We start from the raw sequence: 21,752 nt of genomic DNA, 5'->3' as shown, positions 1-21,752 counted from the left end.
TCTGTATTCACTCTCCTGAGTGTAAAGATGGATACACACCTAACTGGTTTTGCACACTTATTCTTTCTATTGGTGAGAGAACTACTAAGTTTCTGGAAAGTTGAAAAGCAAAATTTAACATAAAAAATGCATTTCTAACAAAGTATGCAGCAGGCTTGGTTAATGTACTGCAGCAAAAGTGATGCCAGACAGCTATCTGGTACACTTCAGTTATCTATTTGCACTTCTTATCCTAGTCATGAACTTAAGACTGATGTAGATGCAAACAAACTTAATCAAAGTTTTTTTTTTTAAGGTCTAAAGGCTTCTGGAGGTGTCTGCATGTCAGAAGCTGATACTAGCAGGTGCAGCTTGCAGTTTGTAGTCTCAGATAAAAGCAGGTCTATGTTCCTACATTGTCTTTTGAAGTTACCAGGAATAGTCATAGAATAATCACAGGAATAACTTCAGGCTGTCAAAACGAAATATAAATTTAAATGCCCCATTTTTATTTAAGTGGTCGTTTGAAAGATATTTTCAAAACTGGAACTAGCTACAGAAAAAAGCTTAAGCATTTCTAATTCCAGGGGATGCATATTGCCTGTAACAATTAAGGAATGTAGTGGACCACCTAATTCCACCATAGACATCTGATGCAGTGTGCCTGAAACAATCTTCTGATCCGGAGCACCCACACGTGCAAGCCCAACACAAACTGTGTCCTCAGAAATTTCTGTAAGAAAGAAGATTAAATGCTTCATTTATTGACTAACAGTCCAATCATAAAGGAAAAAGTACTCAATATGTTTGAAACTTAACAGTATTTTCTTAAGTCTCCACACTTAAGTCTCTAAATTATTGGAGTGGCCTAGAAGTTTGTTCTTCAGAAAAAATAAAGCTGTATCTTACGGATGTTTATAAGCAAGAATGGGAAAGCATAAGAAAGAGAAAACAAAATTAATTCAGGAATTGTGCTCACTTTGAGGAAACTGCTGCTTCTGCTTCATTCTATATAAAAGATAAAATGAAAGGATTTAAATTTTACCAGTATTTAAGGATTTTAAAAAGAGGAATATAGCTAGATGGATTTTTAGTAAAAAGAATTTTTCTGTGACACCACTGAGTTCTCTATAGTTGCTGTGTTTTTACCCTTGATCTCACTAAACAACTTTTACACTTTGCTCTTGACTAGAGTTAAGAATTCAAGGTCAAAATCGCAGTTCTGCATCATTGGGTTAACCTTAGATGCATGCTGATACTCATGTAGAGCAGAGTGTGACCAATCTAAATAAAATGTAGCAGAGATTTTTTTAAGTTCAACTGATTAAAATGCTCAAAATCCTTCTGCCTCCTGCAACTTAACAGATCAAGAACTCACAGATGGATAGAAACAGTACAGGGTTACCAGGCTAACAATTTGATTAAACCTTGAGGAGCAATTAGTGCTTGTTCATATATACTTGCTGAACTACATTATGTTCAAGCTCTGCCAAATCCGTCTCATAACTAGGATTTAAGGCAGCCCAATTCCACTGCAGATCAAGTGAGTGCTAAGATTTCAGAGGAAAGGAGTAGGGTTCAGAAGCTCATCAGTAAGTGTAGCTTGAGAGAAATAATCACAGACAGAACTGTTGTAGTAATAGTACCTGGTTCTTCTCCTTGGAGCCTCCTGTTTTGAATAATGCAAAGAAGCTGTTCTGCAGCTTGATTCACACTCATGTAACGTGGTGGCTCATATATCTTTTTTCCCCTGCAGAGAAAGTAAAGTAGAAAAAAAAAAATGTATAACCCATTTCATTATTTCTACAGTTCGTACAGTTTATTTCAGAAACTTCTCGACCAGCAAATTGAACTTAAACAGGCCCAGGCTCTCAGGCTGGGCCTTTTAGACTAGAATGGAATTTTCAAGGAAGACAGAAGTCTCTTGTGTTCTCACCACACCTGTGAAACAGCAGGGCCTCCAGCTGGCAGATCATTTGAGTCCTAAAAGCTGCTAGAAGCAATATGCAAGTTTTGCAGCTACTCTTTAAAGGTGCATTAAATTCAAGGGCAAACTACTGCTTTTCTGTCAAATGCCCTGTAGACAGATGATTACAGACTGGAAATATAGTCTTAAATGAAATGCTGCTTTCTTTGCCAACTGTGGATTCAGTGAAACATTTTATTTTGAAACTCCAGAATAACAAACCTCAATGATACTGTGAGACTTCACAAACGTTAATTTAGGCCAGAGCTGCAGCATGCATATAAAGTAACCATTCATATTTGCCACTGTCAAAATATACACATTGCAGAGAGATTATTAAGATGTGGCAAAAGCTTTTTTGAATACAGATAAATGAATTCAAGAGCATTTTCTATATATTGCTTATTTGGCTGTTTAAAAAGTGTGGTATCTATTCAGTACTTTGCACTGTTTCTAGCCAGTGTAAGGAAGAATTAATTCAAGAAAACTGCTTCAGCTATTAATCTATTTCAGAACTGGACAGAACAGTAGGTCAAGTAACATTTAATTTGCCAGACAGAAAACTCAACTCATACTGACTTAATGCTACACATGGAAACAGTTTAAAAAAGAGATTGTTCTGCTGCAACTTCAGTCACTGTAAGTAAAGGTCCTATTGTAATGAACAAAAATTATCTGCTCCTTGTAAGAAACAAAAGGCCATGGCCACTGAGAAGTGCAAGAGGAGAAGGCAGGTAAGTTCCATGTTGGACTACAGGCCAAGAACCTCTGTTCCTTGTACAAAAAAAAATCCTTTTTAAATACATGGTGTGTTTCTGTCTATTTTCAAAATGGTGACTTACTTCATTAGGTTCTCCAGAGACTGCTCCTTCACCTTAATATCTGTAGAACAAAATGGATATTTAAAAGCAGGTTCCCTACAAACTTCCCACTTAAGTTTTTTATGTAGGTAGATAAATTTAATTAGTAGATTCTATAAGCTTTATAATAACATTTTAGTTAGTAGATTTAATTTGTAGATTCTATAAACTTTGTAACAACATTTTAGTTCTTCCAGGCAAAAGGAATATGGATCACATTCTATTTGTTCATGTTGATTCATCACAAAATATTGTGATTTTATGCATGTGATTTTACCCAGAGATAGAGCAAGTCTCACAGATTTTAGAGCAACATAGATTATTAAAAATACTGCTAAGTATACAAACAGCTGGTATTTTTACCACAGGATAGTTAAATGCCAGCATGTTTAAGCAGACCAGGAGGGTATGTGGACTACTCTTGAATTCTGAATACAGTGTGGTAACAAAAGGTACAACAGTATGACTGATTCACAGTGATTACATCACTGCTGTGCAGCAACCTGACTTTCGTTAGCACTTCCTTCCCATCCCAATCAAAACTTAGAACAATCTTTGTTACGGGAAAAAAAAAGGATTGGGCAAAACATAGAGGAAGGGGTCAGGTAAGACTCTGCATATCTGCAATTTTATGAATCTCAGTTGACCATAATCTCTTCAAGAAGAAATCAAATAGTATCTGTATTCAAATGCCCTGAGAATATTTTCATAGTGAAAGCTGGATACATTTTTAATTTTGATCTTAAAACAAATATTACTTAAGATACACGATCAACTCCTAAGCCAAAGTGACTCTGAAGAAAGGGGGTTAAAAGGCAAAGCTGAAAGATTATTCATGCAGTTTACCAAGTTGCTTTTATGTCTGTGTAGTCATTTTGAATTCAGAAGTTTATCAGCCCTAAACTTTTTATGTCACATTTGCTTATTTGGTAATCTAGCTGGATAAATAATCAATACATAGACCAGAATGACCAAGTATAATTAAGGAAACAATTAACTTGGAAACTGGTATTTTTCAGCTGTGAGCTGCAATTAGATGCAGGTACCACAACTGTTACTAAAACAAGAGATTAATAATTCAATTGTATGGTTTCAAAATTTTTACTCTCATTACTGTAAAAAAAAAGTTAAAATGGGAGAGCATAGAAACTATTATGGCAAATACTGAAAAATATGGCAGTTTAACATACTATAGTTATAATAATCCTTATTCAAAACACTTGTAATTCTTCTTCTTGAAAACAAATTACCAAAAGTCTGATTTTTAGCTAGTTTTGAAATAAACTTTCAAGGTACTGGAAAGTCTGATGTGCAGCGATGCTTACACATTTACATTGTTTCCTGCTCAGGATTCCTCCAGTTACCACAGACTTTGTTTTTACTTCAAATATTAATTTATTTAGCACTGACAGATCGCAGCTGTGTCTGAAAGATGATACAGAAAAATATATAACTATACATACAAATACACAATTGCCTAATAGTTTATACACAGGCAGTTTTGTCACTTAAAGGAGTTACCTAGACTAATAGAGTTACTCAGAAAATGGCTTCCAGCCAAGGATTACTGGATGGGATAAAGATCAGACAGCACCATGGGAGAGCCCTGGGACAGTGGTCAAGTAGGAGCAGAATTCTCTTTCAGCTCCATGATTGGCAAGGATTTTTTTACAGCACTGAAGCTTCTCACATCTAAGGATGTTGCCAAAACATCCCTAGATTGAGTAATTTAGGAATGGGAATACCATGTTACAAAGCAGAAATGTAGTTAAATGTCTGATTTAGCTCTCCAGAAAGTCAAATGTGTTGGGCTCTAACCTAATTAAGTCAATAAAATATAGCTGCTGTCATTGCAATCTGATTTGTATCCTGAGCCTGATCTAGCTTAATATCACACTGATCTTTAGAGCAAATATGGGCCTCCTGCTCCTATTTGACTTCTACAAAAGCATAATTTATTTTGGATTTTCTGAAGAGGAATTAAGAAAATTCTGGGTGCTGTAGCATGAACAAGGGCTGAACTCACTCAAAGTACACACACACTAACATTTCAATTTTTGGTGTATTTTCAAAGACATACATTAGCTAAGAGCATTTGTTTAATGACTCATGCCTATCAAGATTGCTCCTGGATGCCACAGAAGATGGTAGCTAAGGAACAGGGGTAGCTGCTGCTTACCAAGTAAGCAGAGTGTGTGCATTCCATTCTGCCTGTTCTTCTTGATCTTGTCAAAAAAGCTCTCTGGCTTCCATGTATCTGTCCAGAAAACTATAGAAACCGTCTCTCCAAAACTGTACAACTGAAAAACAAGGCAAATGCAATAACACACATACACAATAAGAAAAACCTAAGCAGTAGAGCATACCAACAAATGCTATGAAAATCATGAACAACTGGCAACACTGACAAGTCCTGAGCCTAGTTAATGAAGAAGTTTCTTACCACAGGAAGTGTACCCTCCTAGAAGATGCTTAAGTTGGCTCTTTCTTAAGTACACAACTAAGCATTGCATTAAAAATAATTCTTCCTTTTAAAAAGCTGCCCTGTGCTTCTCTGTAACTCTTGACAAGTTCTAGTGAATTCCCTTGCATTCCCTGCCTTTTTAATAAGAACTGTAATTAGTGAAGTGTTTTTAATTCTTCATAATAGAGATGTGCTGCTGTTCTTTCACTGGCTGAACAGTAAAGCATGTTAAAGAATTAATAAAGAACAACCTGTAAAGTTTTTACCTATCTCTGCATCCCCTTTTCAATGTATATTAAGTAACTTGCAACCCACCGTCTATTCTCCAGTCCTTTAAAAGGCAAAACTTTCTAAGACTAGCACAAAAAATAGTAGTTATTATTTCTTATTTTGGTTAAGACTAGGCAACTTCCAATAATGCCATAATATTTGTAATGTTTTGATTCTACTGATATAGTAGTATTTGTATTTTAAAAGCACTTTGCTGCAGAGGAAAGCTGTACCATGCAAAATAAGTTAGTCTAGAGGGACAGTGGATATGAAGATTGGAAGACGGGCAGGTTGTGCATGAAGCAGAGAGATACAACATTTGTTATGCAGATATGATAAGAAGATACTGATAGCAGATTCAAATTCAAACATAATCACTGATTTTATTCTTGGTCTTAAGATATTTTGTTACTGTAAGTACCTATTCTCAGTGAAGACATTTGAAGCAAGTCTTGCCAACCACTTCCAGTGATGCAAAAGCCAAAGTCATATGTAACCTAAGGCAGCATGTGGCTTGGAAGTTTTTGTAACCAACTTGAAAAAGGGAAAAACCATGCATCAATTTTGGTCAATTAATCTCTGGAATGGGGCCATCCTAGGTGGATTTTCCAGCTTGTGCATATTCTGTCTGCTTAAGCCCATTAGAAAAACAATGGCTACATGAACTAGCTTCTCCATAAACCTGGAAGGAAAAAACTGCTTTTCCAAGGCCACTACAGGAGGCACTGCATGTGCTGTTAGAAGAGAAGACAACCTCACATAGAAGTCACACTGGCACCTCTGTGCCATCTGGGGATTCCCCAGATTACCTATTTTTATTGTGGCATTAAGTTGTGGTTTTAAATCCTTTACGCTGGCAGAGCAGAATTTGAATCAAAGCAGAAACATGTTTGTTTTCAAGGGACCAAAACCTCAAATTTTAACCATTGATGCTGATAGGAACAGTATTTAATATAAGATTCCTGGAACATTACTGAAAACATTTCCTCTTTTAAATATTTCATTCTAGCACAAGGACAAGAACACACAGCGTACATTTCACAACCTGAAGGTTCTTCCAGTAAACTAAATACAGGCTGAACCAAAGGAATTGCTCCTGATGTAACTTGTTAACTATTTCAGGCTTGTCTTCTAGAAAAACAAAACAAAAAACAAGCCACATTTTACCTGTTTTTCATATGGCTAGCTAAAACTCTTTCCGTTTTGTACCAAATCTGAAGAACTATTGGAACAAGGTTTCTCCCCTTCACTGTTGGAGCATCTGGGAGAAAAATATCTTTTCATCTCATTGGTAGTACACCTTCAGTCATGAACAACTGCTGAAATGTCCAGTAGCAACCTAGTATCTGCCACCTGAAAGCCACTGCAACCATTTCCAAAGAGCAGCAGCCCTCCTTCAGTACAGAAAGCAGCCTTAATCAGCCTCAGATCTCATCCCTTTGGCATTCTGATAACCTGAAAGAAAGAAATTTCCACCTCTCCCTTTTAGCTATGAAAAGGATGTGCAGAAATAGGCAAAATGTTAGTATCTGCTAAGTATTTGGTTGAGAATAAGATCTTGTAAACCACTCTGCCATATATTAAAACAAGTTGGGCATTTAACTTTATACCCTACAGCACTCGTCCTGACTGTTCCTTTTCTCTTTTCCACTGATCATTACACAGATTCTCCATCATCTTTGCCAACAAGAAGTTAAGCAAGTTACCCCTTCTGTGCAAGCACTGCCAGGCAGATTCACTGAATCTGTCCTTTGTTCACCAGGTTTTGCATTAAAACTGAAGTCTGAAAGTCAAAAAAGAATAAAACAATGTTGTCAGAAATGGCCTGTCTATACAGCCGAAATAACTTCAGAATATCTCCAGGAAGTATTGATATAATAGAAAACTGTACTTACAGCCTCAAAAAAGTACACTTGTTTTCTCAGCAACTGGACAGCACATAATTAGCTTCTACACCAGCAGGATGGAAGGGTGCATATTTTATTAACCTCCTAAAAATGCCTTTGCAACTTACACCCCCCAAAAACAAAACTTCTAAAGCATCGATTTCCTAGTATTAAGGTATAGATATTTTTACTTCAAATTAAAGTGGGGAAAACTTGTAACCAATTCACTTATAAGCACTTCTACAGACACAAAAAAGTACTACTAATTTACTGCAGAGAGAGCAGTAAATACCAAAAATTCCACTACTGTCCTAAGGATTCAGCAGTTACAGAGGACAGCAGGTGCACCAGAGCCAGAGCCCACTAAAATTAAAAAAAGAATCTTTCTACCAACCATAAAAGACTGAGTAGGGTCCCAAAATTCCAGAAATCATGGTCGTGATTGGAATAAAACTGTGACACGTTTGTTAACTAAGGTACATTACATTACAACTAAGAATAAATGTCATGCTTTGGAATTGTTAAGAAGTTTAACAAGACAAGGAAGAGCTCTGTTTACTGTCAGTGAAAGGATCGTGCTGTACGGTTGCTTGCACAGCTTTAAAGAGAGGCAAGAACAAATGAAGTTTCACAGCAGTCTTCTGTGTGCTGCACTCTACGTGAAGCAGCTGGGGTTTAGAAGTGGGCAAGATCTGTTCTGTACAAGCTAAACCATCTCAAGCATCACACTTGCAGTAATCATCAAATTTGTTAGAATGCCTGCATTCTGCTCAGGCAAAAAAAAACTTCAGAATTTCAAAGGGACTCAGTGAAATGGTTGGATGGATATTTTGGGCTGTCAGCTTGCAAACTGTTTCTACCTTCTCCCCAATGCTCAAAAACTCCACAGAAAGATTTCAAAAGATCATTTTGAAAGACCTCAGTCTTTGGAAATACCCCTCCCCCCCTCACCACACAGTACTGGGCTTAAGAAAAGCTTTGTGCATTTAAATTTTGCAATGCAATAGCTGAAGACAGGAAAGGAAGCCAGAACTCTCTACTCCAAGGCAATGCTCTGACTGCTTAAAATACTGCAGTTCATCCCCTCACACTTTCATCACCTCAGAACAAGCTATAACACCTATTTTTTTTACACACACAATATGAAAGAATGTGTGGCAACTTCTGGTACTGAGGTGCCAGTTTTCCGTTAGTATTTTTAACACTTGTTTATATAAGCAGAATTCATTGTTAATTGAAAGGCCAGGATAAACTGTGAGAGAAAAAGTGCTTTACCATTATCTCAGCTTAGAAAGCTTGCATGCAAGTGAAACTATTGAGCAGCTTCATTAATGGACAGTCTGACATCAGATACCTGAAGCTGTCCAGATCAATGGTCCTCACTGAAAACACTGGTGTGGCTAATCACCACAAAAACATAGGGCATAAAAAGAAGGAAAAAGTTGAGACTAAATAGGGAAATTGAAAAAGGAAGGTCCCCTATCCCCTCTAAAAAATACTAAAGCAAGCAGGAGAGAAGATGCAAGATCATATTAAAGGTCAGTAGGGCAACAGCTGCAGAGAAATCAAGAAGTAAACATTTCAAAATGCAGACATTTATTTTTACAGCATCTTCCCCAGAATTACTGCTGCATCAGCTGCAATGGTGACAAAGCAATTCTTCACTTATGAGCCCAGCTCCTCTCCTAAAACTTCAAACAGCTTCAGAACTGGATACATGTATGAGGAAGAAGGTAAAAAGGAATCTTAACATCACATTTTTCAGACCTGGCACCTGTACACACATGCAAATGCCTGTAAAACCCACAGGACTTAAATGCTACTCAGCTATGTTCCGTGTTTAGATGGTCACAGGTTACACTGCAGGCAGTTGTCACAGGACAGGTGTGTTCTGTCCATGAAGATACTGCACAGCCTCATCACATCCCACTGACAGACACTGAGAAGCTTTTTCTCCTACATCTATTCCTCAATGGAATTGAGACCAGAGCACCTTGCATTATCCCAGGTTGCTTGATAAATCCCAATGACCACACACAGAAAAGCTTAGACACGCTTTATTTATCCTTGTCATAAGAATTTTGACATGATGCAACATTCATCCTCAAAAAAAAGGAACCTATCAAGACAATTTTTTCCCTTATCCTCTGTAACCAGTGAACAACCCTCTAGACCAAATACATCTGATTAAAGAGCTCCTGCTCTTCTTCATACTATATATTGTTGCCAGAGAACAGTTTAAGAAGTAGGACCATGATCAACAAAGAGGTAGCAAGAATCAGTCAAGCTTTATTTTTGCTTGTAATTGCTCATATAAAGCAACCACAAGCCTAGCTCTAGCCCTTTACACTATCAGATTTAGTACCACAGACCTCTGGCAACTTTGAATGCCTCTCATGGGAACCTCCACATGAAATTGAAAGTTTTTACCATACACACACACGGGGCTGTGACTCCTTTTTGTACTGCAAGCTAACAGATCGGCTCAGCTGTCCCAAAAACCTCCAGTCCCCCTAGCACCTTCCAGAGAGAAAGGAACTGTTAAGAAAAGGATGTTGGGCTGATGAGGGAAGCTCACTCCACATGACTTCAGTCTTCAAGAGGCAGCTGAGACAAATCACATAAAAGCAGCTCAAGGGAGAACACATTTTTCTCTTGGCTGCATCCTACTCCACAAGCAGAACAAAATTCAGCTATCAAAAGATTCCAAAACTCCAAGCAAAGTGGAACAGGAAAGGATTTTCCCTTCAAGGTAACGTCACCTTATCTTTAATAACCTCCTAAGACTCTTCTGAGTAATATCAAACAATTACTCACTCCCACACTTGTCAGTTGGGTTGCTAATCTGAAATGAAGATACATAAATGGAGGAAAAAAACCTATTCTGATTAAACGCATGTTTCTGGGTCATGTTTGCTGGTGATAAATGGCACTAAGTTGAATCATGAGTAATAAAATAGTGCAACTACCACTGATTTAACCTTCAATTGGTTTGAGAAACAAATGCGGATTCCTAAAAGGCTGAGAAGCTGGTAGTAAGTGAGAAAACCAATAATGGAAAACAGTTTGTTTTAACTGTCAGTGAATAAAACCCACTTTGTGCAGAGCCCCTCCTATGAAAGCAGAGTATTTTTGAAGATTAGGGCACAGAGAGAGGGTGGGACTCAGAGGTTCCGCTCCTGCAGCTACTACAGGTTTTCTATTTGACTATGAACACAGTGAGTAATGATAGCATCCTTCAGCTTACTTATCTATAAGTAATATTTTTCTACTTAACACTGAAAATGTACTCACGTGTTGAGTAAAGACTCAAAAACACCACAGTAAGCACTGCTTTTGCATTTCAGTGATGAGCTAGTAGTGAAAAGACAAAACTATTTTAGAATTGTAATTGTCTTACAAGAATTAACTGGACTGCAAACAAAAAAATCAATATGAGTCACTGGAAGAAACAAGGGGACATGCAGATGTTTGTTCTGAAGCTATTCAGGTGGAAAGTGGGTATGTTTCAAAAGAAAGGCAGGTCTTTGCTATGACGTGTTTTTTTCCTAGCTACCCTACCAAAATATAAAGTAAATGCTTTCAAAACTAACGCCACTCTCCCAGAAATACGTGGCTTATTTTAGTCTTTTGTCTCATCCCATGGCTTGCCTCCAGCTTTGCACTTTAGTTCTCAATCCTCTCTTTATACAGTAATTCTACTATCTCAAGTATTTCAATTAGCATCAGTAATTCATGTGCATCACAGGTCAGTATGATGCAAAGTCATCCTCATTTATCTGACCATCCATACTGCTATCTCTATGACACATTACCAGAACTGGTTATGAGATAATTCTGTCCTGAGAGCACCACTCTGGTCAGTGACCATCCCAAACTAAGCCAGATGTCATGCAGATTAGGAAGGAAGGGAAAAAAGTGTAAATTAGAGATACTGAGTTTTCTGCCTCCTTATTCAAGGCAAAAAGCCTCAGCAATCAGCCCTATTCTGAAAAACTGAGTGTGGGTACAGATAAAGCCATGGAAATCAGGCTAGGCTCTTCCTTTGTTCTCAGCTTGCAATGCTGAATCCTAGCTGGATAGAATCAAGGCCATGTCTTGCTCACAGGGTAGCTTAGTAGTGAGTAGAACAGAGGTAAACCTTTTACCTAAAATGCTAAGCTTTCCAGAGCTATGAAACTACAGTGCAGGTGCTGATGAGGAAAGCTGAACTGTCTGACTAGTACCACCTACTAGAAGCGCTCTCTGAGAATTTTGGCCTTCCCCTGGGGATTTGTCCCCCCTCCCTGAATTCCCTGGCAGTGTGCACAGATACCAAACCACATGACTTTCTTTCATTGGTGGTTTTTAATACAACAGGAGCCAGAGTGATCAACATACCTACCAGATTCCAGACAAGAGAGGTGAACTTGAGGAGAATGTGCTAAGAGGCACTCACACATAGGCACTTTCCCTGGAGTCCCCCCCCCAGCTGTATTTTTTTTTTTTGAGGGAAAATGTTGTTGAAAAAAAAAATCTGACAGTGAGGCACAGCAAGAACAGCAAAAAAGAGAGAGCCACAGCAAATCATAGCCTTATGCACAGACAGTTACTTTGCTAAGTTATACTATTTGCTGTGTTCAATAGCTGTAGCTCATTATATCCATCTGTAGAAGCTTAAATAGGTATTAACCCTACTTTACTATTTGGCAAAAAAATTATCGATGAATTGAAGGTGACAAACCATTCACTAATGCTCTACTGACTTCAGTAATTCACCACTGTACAGGAAAACTGTGCAACTACCAGAATGTTGTTGGCTGCACAGAAACATGGTTCTGATGACAAGAGACATGTTCTATTGCAAACAGACTGGGCTGTAGCTGCATTTTACTGAGGACCTAATCAGCAGTTACAGCTCACTACACACATGGCTTTCAGAACAGCATATAAAGGTGTTTCCTGTTTTTCTCTAGTAAGAAAGAAAGAGGTTTTGTATCACAATCAGATTACAACAAGAAAAAAAGCCAAGCCTTCTCTGTGGTAAGGCAAAAGAGGAATCCCTGCTATGCTTGACAGCAACTTTGCTATTTGAAACACAGTAACTTCAAACCTAAATTGATGGCAAGAGACAGCCGTGAACATAAACTGCTGAAAAATTCACAAACTTCCACTACAAGCCTAATTAAATCACAGGATGCTTTTTTGTAAGATAGCCATCACTTGCGGTTTATGCAATTAAGAGTTAAACACACAGCTGGTTATAGTCTCTCTGGTAACACAATATGATCCCTATTTCCTAAAATGCTTTATACAACAACAGGAATGTTGACTTATGAGAAGGCAGCCCCTCCCAAGCCAGAATGGAAAAGTGGACTAAAGCCAGAGTGAGTAACATCACGTTTCCTTCATAGCCTGTTCCCTTCAGCATGGGACAAGGAAATAGTAAACTAATCTCCAAAACTCTGCCTATGTGAAAAAACTCATGGGCCATTTGTAACAGATTCCCAGTTAGTTTTCTGCTTTTTCTATTTTTTTTATATTTTTTTTTTTTCAATTAGCCTAGGAGTTCCATCCTCCTCCTCCTCCCTATGCCTAGCTGGCATTGTGGGGAAGCAAACTTTCATACAACTTAAGTCATCTGTTCTCTTTGGGAACATGAGCCTTGCATCTTCCTTCCTAATGAAGGTAAAATAACAGTAAAATGACAGCGGGTAGTAGAAACTACTTGTCAACAGCTTGACAGCAGAAGCAAACTGCACCACGATGAAGCCAAAAGGGGAAAGGGTGAGTGCGTCCCAGCCTCAGCTCTTGTGTTACCCACCCCGGTAAGTGCAGTCATGCGACAGCTGCCATCCGTCTGCTCTACATGTAGATCTTAGACACCAAGGGGCACATTTCCTTCCTAAAAGATAATTTTTGTCAAGTCTTGCAGCAATACGCAGGTATCACCAAGAAAGTGCTCACAGAAAGAATTACAAAGAAGGTGAATCCTATGTTGTATTCCCTTTTTATTCATGTCTTGGAACAGGTGTCAATGCAGTGTCTCTGAACTGCCAGATCAGACAGGTCTCCCACATTTTAAACTATTCAAACGTCATAAAAGCTAGAGATAGTATGTAACTTATGGCAAGATTTTCTGCTGCTGGGCAGCACTGAAATAAAGCTATTGGAGTTTGTCAGTGTCAATTTGAAGGCGTCAGTTGTTTCTTGAAATTTTTTAATGGTGTTCTTTTATGTTTAGCTAAGAAGGAATGCTTCCTCCTTCAGTGGTAATAACTGACTGTTCAAACTCTCTACTCTTGTCTGTAGTACACTTACGTTCCTGTGCTTGCTTTTGTTTTTTGTAAAGTGGGAGCTCAGTTTAGGGCTTTCCATACACAGGGAACAATTCTGAACCTTGAGGGGGCAGGTTCTATGTTAAAGTAATGAAGGAAAACAAGAGGGGGAAGCTTCAACTAATTTATATGTGATTAATTATGATACATACACCGATGTAGAACAAAAAGCAAACAATGGACTTACCTAAGTGTAAAAGGAAGTAAAGAAGTATTTACCTGGGGAACACTAGACCTATTCTACTTAGTCATGTAAGAAGCATTCATTCTTCCAGTCCCTGGCTAGACAAATCCCTCCTCTCTCAGCAGGTAAGCAGAAAGTGAAGATGGGTTAGTCTCAGAGAGAAAGAATGCATCATACACAAGATTTTGGAACTACTATGATCTGAGCTGGGCACCCAGACACCCTTGTGCATGTATTCCTTTTATGACAAGAACATTTCTCAATAGTATAACAACCTAATTTAAGAATAAACTTAACAGGTGACCATCAGTAGTAGAAGAAAGCCAACATGAACAATGCTTGAGCTGTAAAATAACTTATAGATCAATATCTCCTGGGGCAGAGGGAGGTCAGAGAGCAGAGATGCACAGAAGTGTTACTATTCACTTAAACATGCGCTCACCAAAGGGACTTCTGCTGACAAGTAGCATGCTGAAAAGGAAGTGTTAACAAACTCTAACAACAGAAGTGTACAGTGGCTACAGATCTTCAAACTTCAGATTGCAACATGTACTGCTGCAGCAGTAAAAGAGGTCACCAATTCTAATTTTAGCAGTTGTGAAATAGCATAAATACAAAAATGTTACCTGTAAACCACAGCAGCCCACTGCATTAATTATTGAAGCGTTATGAATGACCTTGTATGGAATCCCCAATTTTACTGCACGTAGTACTAAGTCGCTGTGTGTCGTGGCCCTGTGTTCAGAAAAGAAAGGAATTGAAGACTGAAAATATAAAGTGACCAAGTGTTACTAGCAATATATTTTCATAAAACGAAACCCTTCACAGTTAGAACAATGACAAGGTGCCAAAAGATCAACAAGCACTTGATTAATAGTTACAGGAAAGTGAAAACTCCAATAAGGCTTCTATATCTCATCTTCCCTAGCTGAAAATACAGCCATCTTTAGTATTTTACAGTTCTCTGCAGCTTTCTGGCATCATTAAAAGTGTAACACCAACACAATTGTTAAAGTATCTTGGGTAACTACTTGAAAAGAAAGGTTCCATGAAACCTTTGTTTCTGCAGGTATCTGCTGGACATCTGTTGAACTGTAAAGGTCAACTCTATTTGACATAGACTTCAGCAAAACTCCAATATTTCCTTACTTGATGCCCAGCCAGGCCTTCTTCCACCTGCACCACTGCATGCTAGGAAAGCAGTAACACGGACACAAGAATTTTGAACAGACTGAGGTAAACTGCATGTGGTACTTAGAAAAAACATCCTTAGACTAAATCAACTTTTAGAATATTTAAGCCAAATTACTCAAATTAACAATGCCTAAGTTTGAGTGATCAAGTTTCTGCTGAAATAATTAAGAATATTCTAGTTAAGCTTAGAACTGAACTAAAATTTGGCTCCAGGTCTAAAGTTTAATAAACACCTTGCTGTGACTCATTCAAGAACTACTGGGCTTGGAGGTAATGCCATAGTGATTAACTACATATGGTAAGCACATATAGATCCAGCAAATCTTTTAATTGCAACAGTGTTTACATATGTATCTTGCTTGCATGTATGCTTACATACATGGCACTTCATTTTCCACCTGAAATATGGAAAAGCACCTACCCCTTGCCTAGAGTTATCAAACCTGAACAATGGCGTTAGCCATCTCATTTCCAAGATGTACCACACATTTCTTTGTGGCCATTCTGAAGAAGGAAGCAAAGAAATAAACAGCATATGCCAATTAGAATAATTAAATAGGAAGACTGCATTCACCCTGGTTTGGTTCAGTTACCCTAACAGAACTCCCCTGATTTTCAGTTTGATAATTTTGATGCTGTGTGTCTGACTAGTACCAATCAGCAGATCAGGTGCTTCACACTGGAACACAAATGTGGCAGCAGCTGGCAAGGCTGTAAAGATCAATCATTTTAAAAAGAAATCAGTTTCACTGGAGGAAAAAGGCAATAGAGGAATCTGAACTTAGAAAATCAGAAACCCTGATACAAACAGCCTCCCAGACCTAGGACAATGCAATAAAGTGATTTAAACCAACACTTTGGTTAGTAAACAAACTATGCTCCTAACTTCCATAAGCAAAGGTGATTTAAGAATGCCTGCCCAAAGGGAAGAGAGGAGTAGTTTTATGGCTTTGTATTCTCTCCTTCACATATGTAGGATAAGGAGCACTGGAGACTGACCAAGGGATCAGCTGGCTTTATTCACTGAAATTTGTCATAGCCAGCATTTTCTCCCAAACGATCTCTCTATAATTACTGTAACTAAAAACAGAAGTGCCCTCATGAGCACTCAGTGAATGCCAGCATGGAGTCAGCCCTCTGCACCCAGAGATATACTAGCATTTTCTGGCACTGATACAGATCTTAAGTTTCACAGGTAGTAATAATATGAATGCTTAGCACCAGGCTACGTGCAGGTTGGCTTTCCAGTATACTACTAAAATTGTCAGATTCCTGCTAGCACATCCATAGCTGTTACCATATTTGCATATAGAAACTTGCAGGGAACAACAGTGAAAAGAATGACATGGGCAGAGCTTGTTTTATCACTTCAACCATTAACCAGCAACACCTGAGATTTCCTAGGGCAGTCAAGTGCTTTTCTGACTTGCAGATATACTTGAAACTCTATGATCACCTGCAGTCACATGGCTTCTATCCTCCTACCATATGGCTTCTCTTAGGACAGAAACATTCAGTACTCCTTCCTCATAACCTCATGAACTCTTAGATCCTAAGAGCTCTATGTGGGCATAGAGTAGTTCTAGCTGCCATATTAAGAGCTAAGAACATAAACATTTAAAGGGAAACAACTCATTCAAAAAAGAGTAGTTTTCTACAGTAATGTAGTATCTTAATCAGAACTGAAGTATTTTGACACAAAATGACAACTGAGGCAGATCAAGATACTGCTTACAAGGAGCAATTATATTTTAATATATATTGGGTTTTTGTGTTTTTTTCTTGTGTACTTGTATCAGTCACTGGATCAGAGCACAAGGGTACAGGTAACGTGGCTTGACACTCTACATGAATTCTAATTTTAATGTTAACGTGCATTGAAAGTATAATTAATATTTCTGAAATACAGCATAATCTGCCCATAAGTACTAGTTTAATGTAATATTCTCTTGCCAATTCCCTTCAACTTGTATTTACATAAATTATTCCCTTTTCATGGATGTGCACACTGGTCTTTTTCATAAACTCTGTTTTTGCACTCACAAATAAGGTGCTCAGTGATTTGATTTTTCTTGTGCCACTTAACTTTGTGGTATAAACCTTAAATCACCAGCTGGAGACTAAAAGCTCTTCTGTATGGCTTGACATTACAGATTGATGATGCCTGATGGAAAAGACAGAAGGGGATCCTTCTGGTGACAGAGAAAGACAATATTTTTCAGCAGAAATAAAAAGTGGAAACAAAAGGTTTAATAAACCAAAATGAGAAGACATAACGACCTAAGTGTTTTTAAAAACTAGCATATAAGCAGAAGCACTGTACAACCAACAATCAGTATTCACTCTAAAACAACTGAGCATAAAAGCTGCAGTTTGTAAGCACAAATAGTAACTAAAAGGATACTCTCAAAACATAGCCATGTCTTACATGATAACCTAGATTTCTTCTATTAGCAGATAAAACCTGGAACAAAATATTCGCTATAAAAGCTAGCATGGAGAATTAAATGGTAAGTGAAGGGAAGATTTACATATCCTGGATGGCCAACATTCCTGTCTGTAAGGGATGTATGGGCAAGGAAATGCCAAAGCAAGATAAAGTGTAGACAATTGTATGTATATTTTAATCCAATTAAAAATATACAGACTTAAAAAGTGTTTCTGGTCTGAAACAGCTTCTTCATAAAGAATTACAGTTACAGAGTATGGCTGCTTCCTATTGAATAAAGAGAGTGACCAAACTAGAGCAATAACTACAATTTTCCTTTGTCTTACCCAAAGGGATCCCCAACTACTAAAAATGCGACATCACAAACATCAGCTTCTTTTAAAATGCTGTCTGCTTCTTGTTCCACCATTTCTCGGTCAGCCAAAATCAATTCTTTTCCATAAAACTCTTCCTAGAAATTGAAATTAATAAGAAGCATCAAAATAGGACACTTGGGAGTGTTTTCACATCTCACTGGGTGCTCACTCAAGAACATGGACAAGACGCTGGAAAGGCCAACCTCATTATTCTCCCTAGCAGTCTGACCTATGTGTTAGAACCCTGCCTCCCCTTGCAGGAATATTAAGCAGCTCCTAAGTTGACAAAAATTAGTCAAGCACATTATTCTGATTCTTTGGTTTTTATGCCTTCTGTGTCAGTTGAGGAGGTGCTCCAAAAACAGCTCAACGACACCTGCACACTGAGGGTACCTGTGTGGGCTCTAGGTATAGTTAATTTAACTGTTTGTCCTAGTGTAAGGCATCCCCTCTCACAAGCCTAAGCCTAACTGCTTTGGTTAGTCAGAATACTGACATCAAACCAGATACAAATGTGACACTAGCAACACCACAACTTAGTTTCTTAGATTTTTTTCCTCAGCACATTGTGACTAACCACATCTAAGGAATTATTTCATATTAATCCTTCATCTTCAGTTCTCTGTAAGAAATACTTCACCATGTATAGAGATAAACATATATTTGATTGTCCCCCATGCTTTTCTTCACCAGCTCAGTAATCATTGTGTCACTTTGTAAGTTTTAAATGCCTTTATTTCCAAAATCAAACTTACATGTGTAATAAAACTTCAGTTAGTTCTAGAAACATGTTATATGACCACCCTGAACACTTCTGTGTCTGTATCTCATGTTTCACCATACATTTTACACATTTACATCATTATATAGAGGGTTTTTTCCATTGTATAGACCAAAAAAGGTGGTGGGTTTTTTTCTAAGCAGTATTCAGAAAATTTAGGTGTTATCACAAATATTAACAAATTGATAAAACTATTAAGTCAGTTATGGTCCAGAAAGATTCTCCCACTGACTTATCACTGAAGTCACAGGAGAACTTCATCTTTGCTTGCAAAAACCAGTGAACTGACTTGAGAATCATCATACTTGTGCAGAAATGGGCTAGTGCTTCCATAAAAAATCCATCTAATAGCTGGAGTACCAGATATGGGACCTCAGTTACTGTGTTTGGTTCCCTTTTCCAAAGACGACTTCCTCACCATTTTTAGGGAAGTTTCTCTACCTCTTTAACGTAAGGATATTGTTTTCCTTGTGAAACAGACTGTGGTTCCCTTTTCCAAAGATGACTTCCTCACCATTTTTAGGTAAGCTTCTCTACCTCTTTTAACATAAGGATATTGTTTTCCTTGTGAAACAGACTGCAATTCATACAGATTCAATAGAAAGGGGATCTAATAAATGTATAAGCAAATCTTGTATCTGTGATTCAGAAGGGTTGGCAGCTACCCTGGAGTACTGCCAACATCTACACTAAACAAACTACAATAAATTCTGACACCCCACTTGTTTTCACTAGGTATCTTATGCTACATGCACATTAGGAAGCAGCAACAGTAGCTGATCCATAAAGCAAAACAGTTGGTGGTGAGAACTCACTAGCAATGCTACGTATGTTTTGGTGGGTCTACCATCAGACCAGACTAACTTTAGTCCAGTCCAGTAAGCAAATGCATGCTATAGAGCATACTAGGTGTGCTTCCACCAGCACAGCTTTCAATTTGTTTTCCTTTAATGGAACCTATTTGCATGCTTTGAGACTGCTCCACAAGGTAAATCAAAGTACAATTACAGGATATATAAAAAACACTCTCCTGACAAAAACTAAAATGTAGACTCACTTGAAGGTCACTGGGTTCAAACAGATCGTTCACCAAATTGAGGGCTGATTTAGATGGTCAACATCAAATAGCTTCTAAGATACATTTTAGGCCAGCAAGATAACCTCAGCGAGTCGTGTCATTTGAATTTTAAGATCTGATTTTTAAAGTATAAGCACAGGAGAATTTCTAGAAAACCCCTGCAGGAAAGAATCTGTTCTTTATCTCAAGAGCTTTCCCATAACTTTGTGTTGCTTAGGAGAGACTATCTTCAGACTACTAAACTGGCCTTGTCATTTGTATATAAACTGGGCTGTATTATCAACACTTGGTGACTTATTGCTGTATTCCCTCTTAGGCAGCTTCAGGTAAGACAGCATCTTTTACTTTGATGATGATTTTTCCTAATTATCTCATTTTTGGGGACCTCAAGGTTTCCAAAAGACTTAAACAAACCCTGAAAAGTAACCATGCCAAAAACATTCAGTTTTTTCTATTATTCAACACTTTATTTTCAGCTAGCTAGAAATCCATCTGTTTTGTTGTTGTTAATAGGAAATGCAGATTTTGCAAAGTAAAAATATCCAAGTAGTAATTTCAATTTTGCAATTTTCCAACAATCTAACGACAAAAAAAGTTTTTTAACAGATTAATTTCAATTCAGATTGCCTCAGTGTATTGAAAACCAGAAGAAAAACATGGAGATCTTCATTTCAAAATGCAGCAGATATACCAGAGATGGCCCCAAGTATTCTAGCCTAGCTTCTATCTGGAAACTACAAAGTGCTGAGTACAAGCTAAAAGTCTCACGTGCTGTATGTATATATGGATAGCCATACAAGTATATTATGGCTATATAGTATCCAAGACCAAATAGCATCTCTGTAAAGTACTACACAGGTTATGTGGACATGAAATCCCTGCTCTATGGGAGGTAAGTCCCTTTTTTTAGTATTGTAAGATTAAACTTTATCTTTCCATGACCAGTGAAGCCACATTTTTACTACTGTTTTCTTCCATAAGGTGTGTTTACTAACAAAAAGCTTTGTTGTTGTTCAACAGCCCATCTCTTGACTGAACTGTCTATGTTCTGGAAGACTCAACATGGTGAGACAACCTGGCCCACAAATAAACAATGACACCTGAGACATCAGAATTGTTACTCCCAGCAGGCATCGTGACACCTCAGACTGATGCTGAGGTCCAAGGCTCCAAAACATCTATTTTTCTGTTATGCCCATTTATTTTATTTTTTTTTTAAATCAGTTCATACATTTTGCTGACCAAGTTCCCCATCTTTTCAGGATTGTCATGTTATAATTTGAGACGAAAACTACTGTCAAAATACAAACACTACTTATAGAAAGCAAATATTATTTTCATTCCAGTCTTCTCAGAAGGTAGTAAAACGATTTTTCCAATAAAATACAGTGTGTGAAAGTTATGTATTAAAGAACACTTGTCCCGAGAACATGCACCACTCATTTCTCCCGCTGACGGCCCACCAGCCCCAGCCCTCCTCGCTGCCGTGCCCGAGGGGCGAGGGCCCTGGTGCCACCGCGGCGGCAGGACCTACCAGCGCCTCCTTCCCCACCGTCAGCAGGGACGTGTAGGCCTCCAGGTACACCCGGCGGCACCGCCGCACCGCCTCCAGCCCCTTCACCGTGATGTCCTCGGCATCTCCCAAGCCCAGACCGACCAGATACAGCATGCCTGGCGAGGCCCTGGCAGCCGCCAGACCCAGTGTCGCCGCTGAAACCTGGCACGGGAGGCAAACGGGGATCAGCCGGGGCCTCACGCCGCCCCGCCACACCGGCCGCCGCGCAGACCCCACGTCTCCGCGCTCCTGTCACCCGCCTCTTCGCGCAGAGGCGCTCCCCCTTCCTGCCCCTTTCCCTCCCTTTCCCTTTCCCTCCCTCCTCACCCCTTCCCCGGCGCGTCTCCCACCTGCCTCCCGCGCCTCCGCCACCCGGCGCGCTCCCGCCGCGCTTCCGGCGCGCGGCGGCGCAG

At 38.7% G+C, this 21,752-nt stretch overlaps 1 protein-coding gene and 1 long non-coding RNA gene across 3 annotated transcripts; one reads left to right on the top strand and one right to left on the bottom strand.

Moving 5' to 3' along the window:
- Positions 1-467: 467 nt before the first annotated feature.
- Positions 468-21,751, bottom strand: DPH5 (diphthamide biosynthesis 5). Of its 2 annotated transcripts, none has more exons than XM_051625357.1 (8): positions 21,690-21,751; positions 21,319-21,501; positions 17,896-18,020; positions 14,553-14,661; positions 4,985-5,105; positions 2,788-2,827; positions 1,626-1,729; positions 468-712 (listed from the first exon to the last, which is right to left on the bottom strand). In XM_051625357.1, the coding sequence occupies exons 2-8, from the start codon at positions 21,451-21,453 to the stop codon at positions 492-494; spliced, it is 855 nt and encodes a 284-aa protein (XP_051481317.1). In that variant the 5' UTR covers positions 21,454-21,501; positions 21,690-21,751; the 3' UTR covers positions 468-491. The 2 variants fall into 2 exon arrangements, with proteins under 2 accessions (XP_051481317.1, XP_051481318.1); XM_051625358.1 differs by having other exon boundaries at positions 21,667-21,699.
- On the top strand, positions 18,661-21,213 carry LOC127387243 (uncharacterized). The gene is made up of 2 exons (XR_007890076.1): positions 18,661-20,676; positions 20,805-21,213. It is a non-coding gene; the product is annotated as an uncharacterized LOC127387243 (long non-coding RNA).
- Position 21,752: the final 1 nt, after the last annotated feature.

The sequence above is a fragment of the Apus apus genome, chromosome 7, assembly GCF_020740795.1.
Source record: "Apus apus isolate bApuApu2 chromosome 7, bApuApu2.pri.cur, whole genome shotgun sequence".
Taxonomy (NCBI): domain Eukaryota; kingdom Metazoa; phylum Chordata; class Aves; order Apodiformes; family Apodidae; genus Apus; species Apus apus.
This window is presented reverse-complemented; position numbering and strand designations above follow the sequence as displayed.

Coding starts and splice junctions, on each gene's coding strand:
- DPH5 (XM_051625357.1), bottom strand. CDS start 21,453: ATGCTGTATCTGGTCGGTCTGGGCTTGGGAGATGCCGAGGACATCACG. Junction 5,106..14,552: donor TGGGCTGCTGTGGTTTACAG/GTAACATTTTTG, acceptor CTTGTTTTTCAG/TTGTACAGTTTTGGAGAGAC. Junction 713..1,625: donor GCTCCAAGGAGAAGAACCAG/GTACTATTACTA, acceptor TCTTTCTTACAG/AAATTTCTGAGGACACAGTT.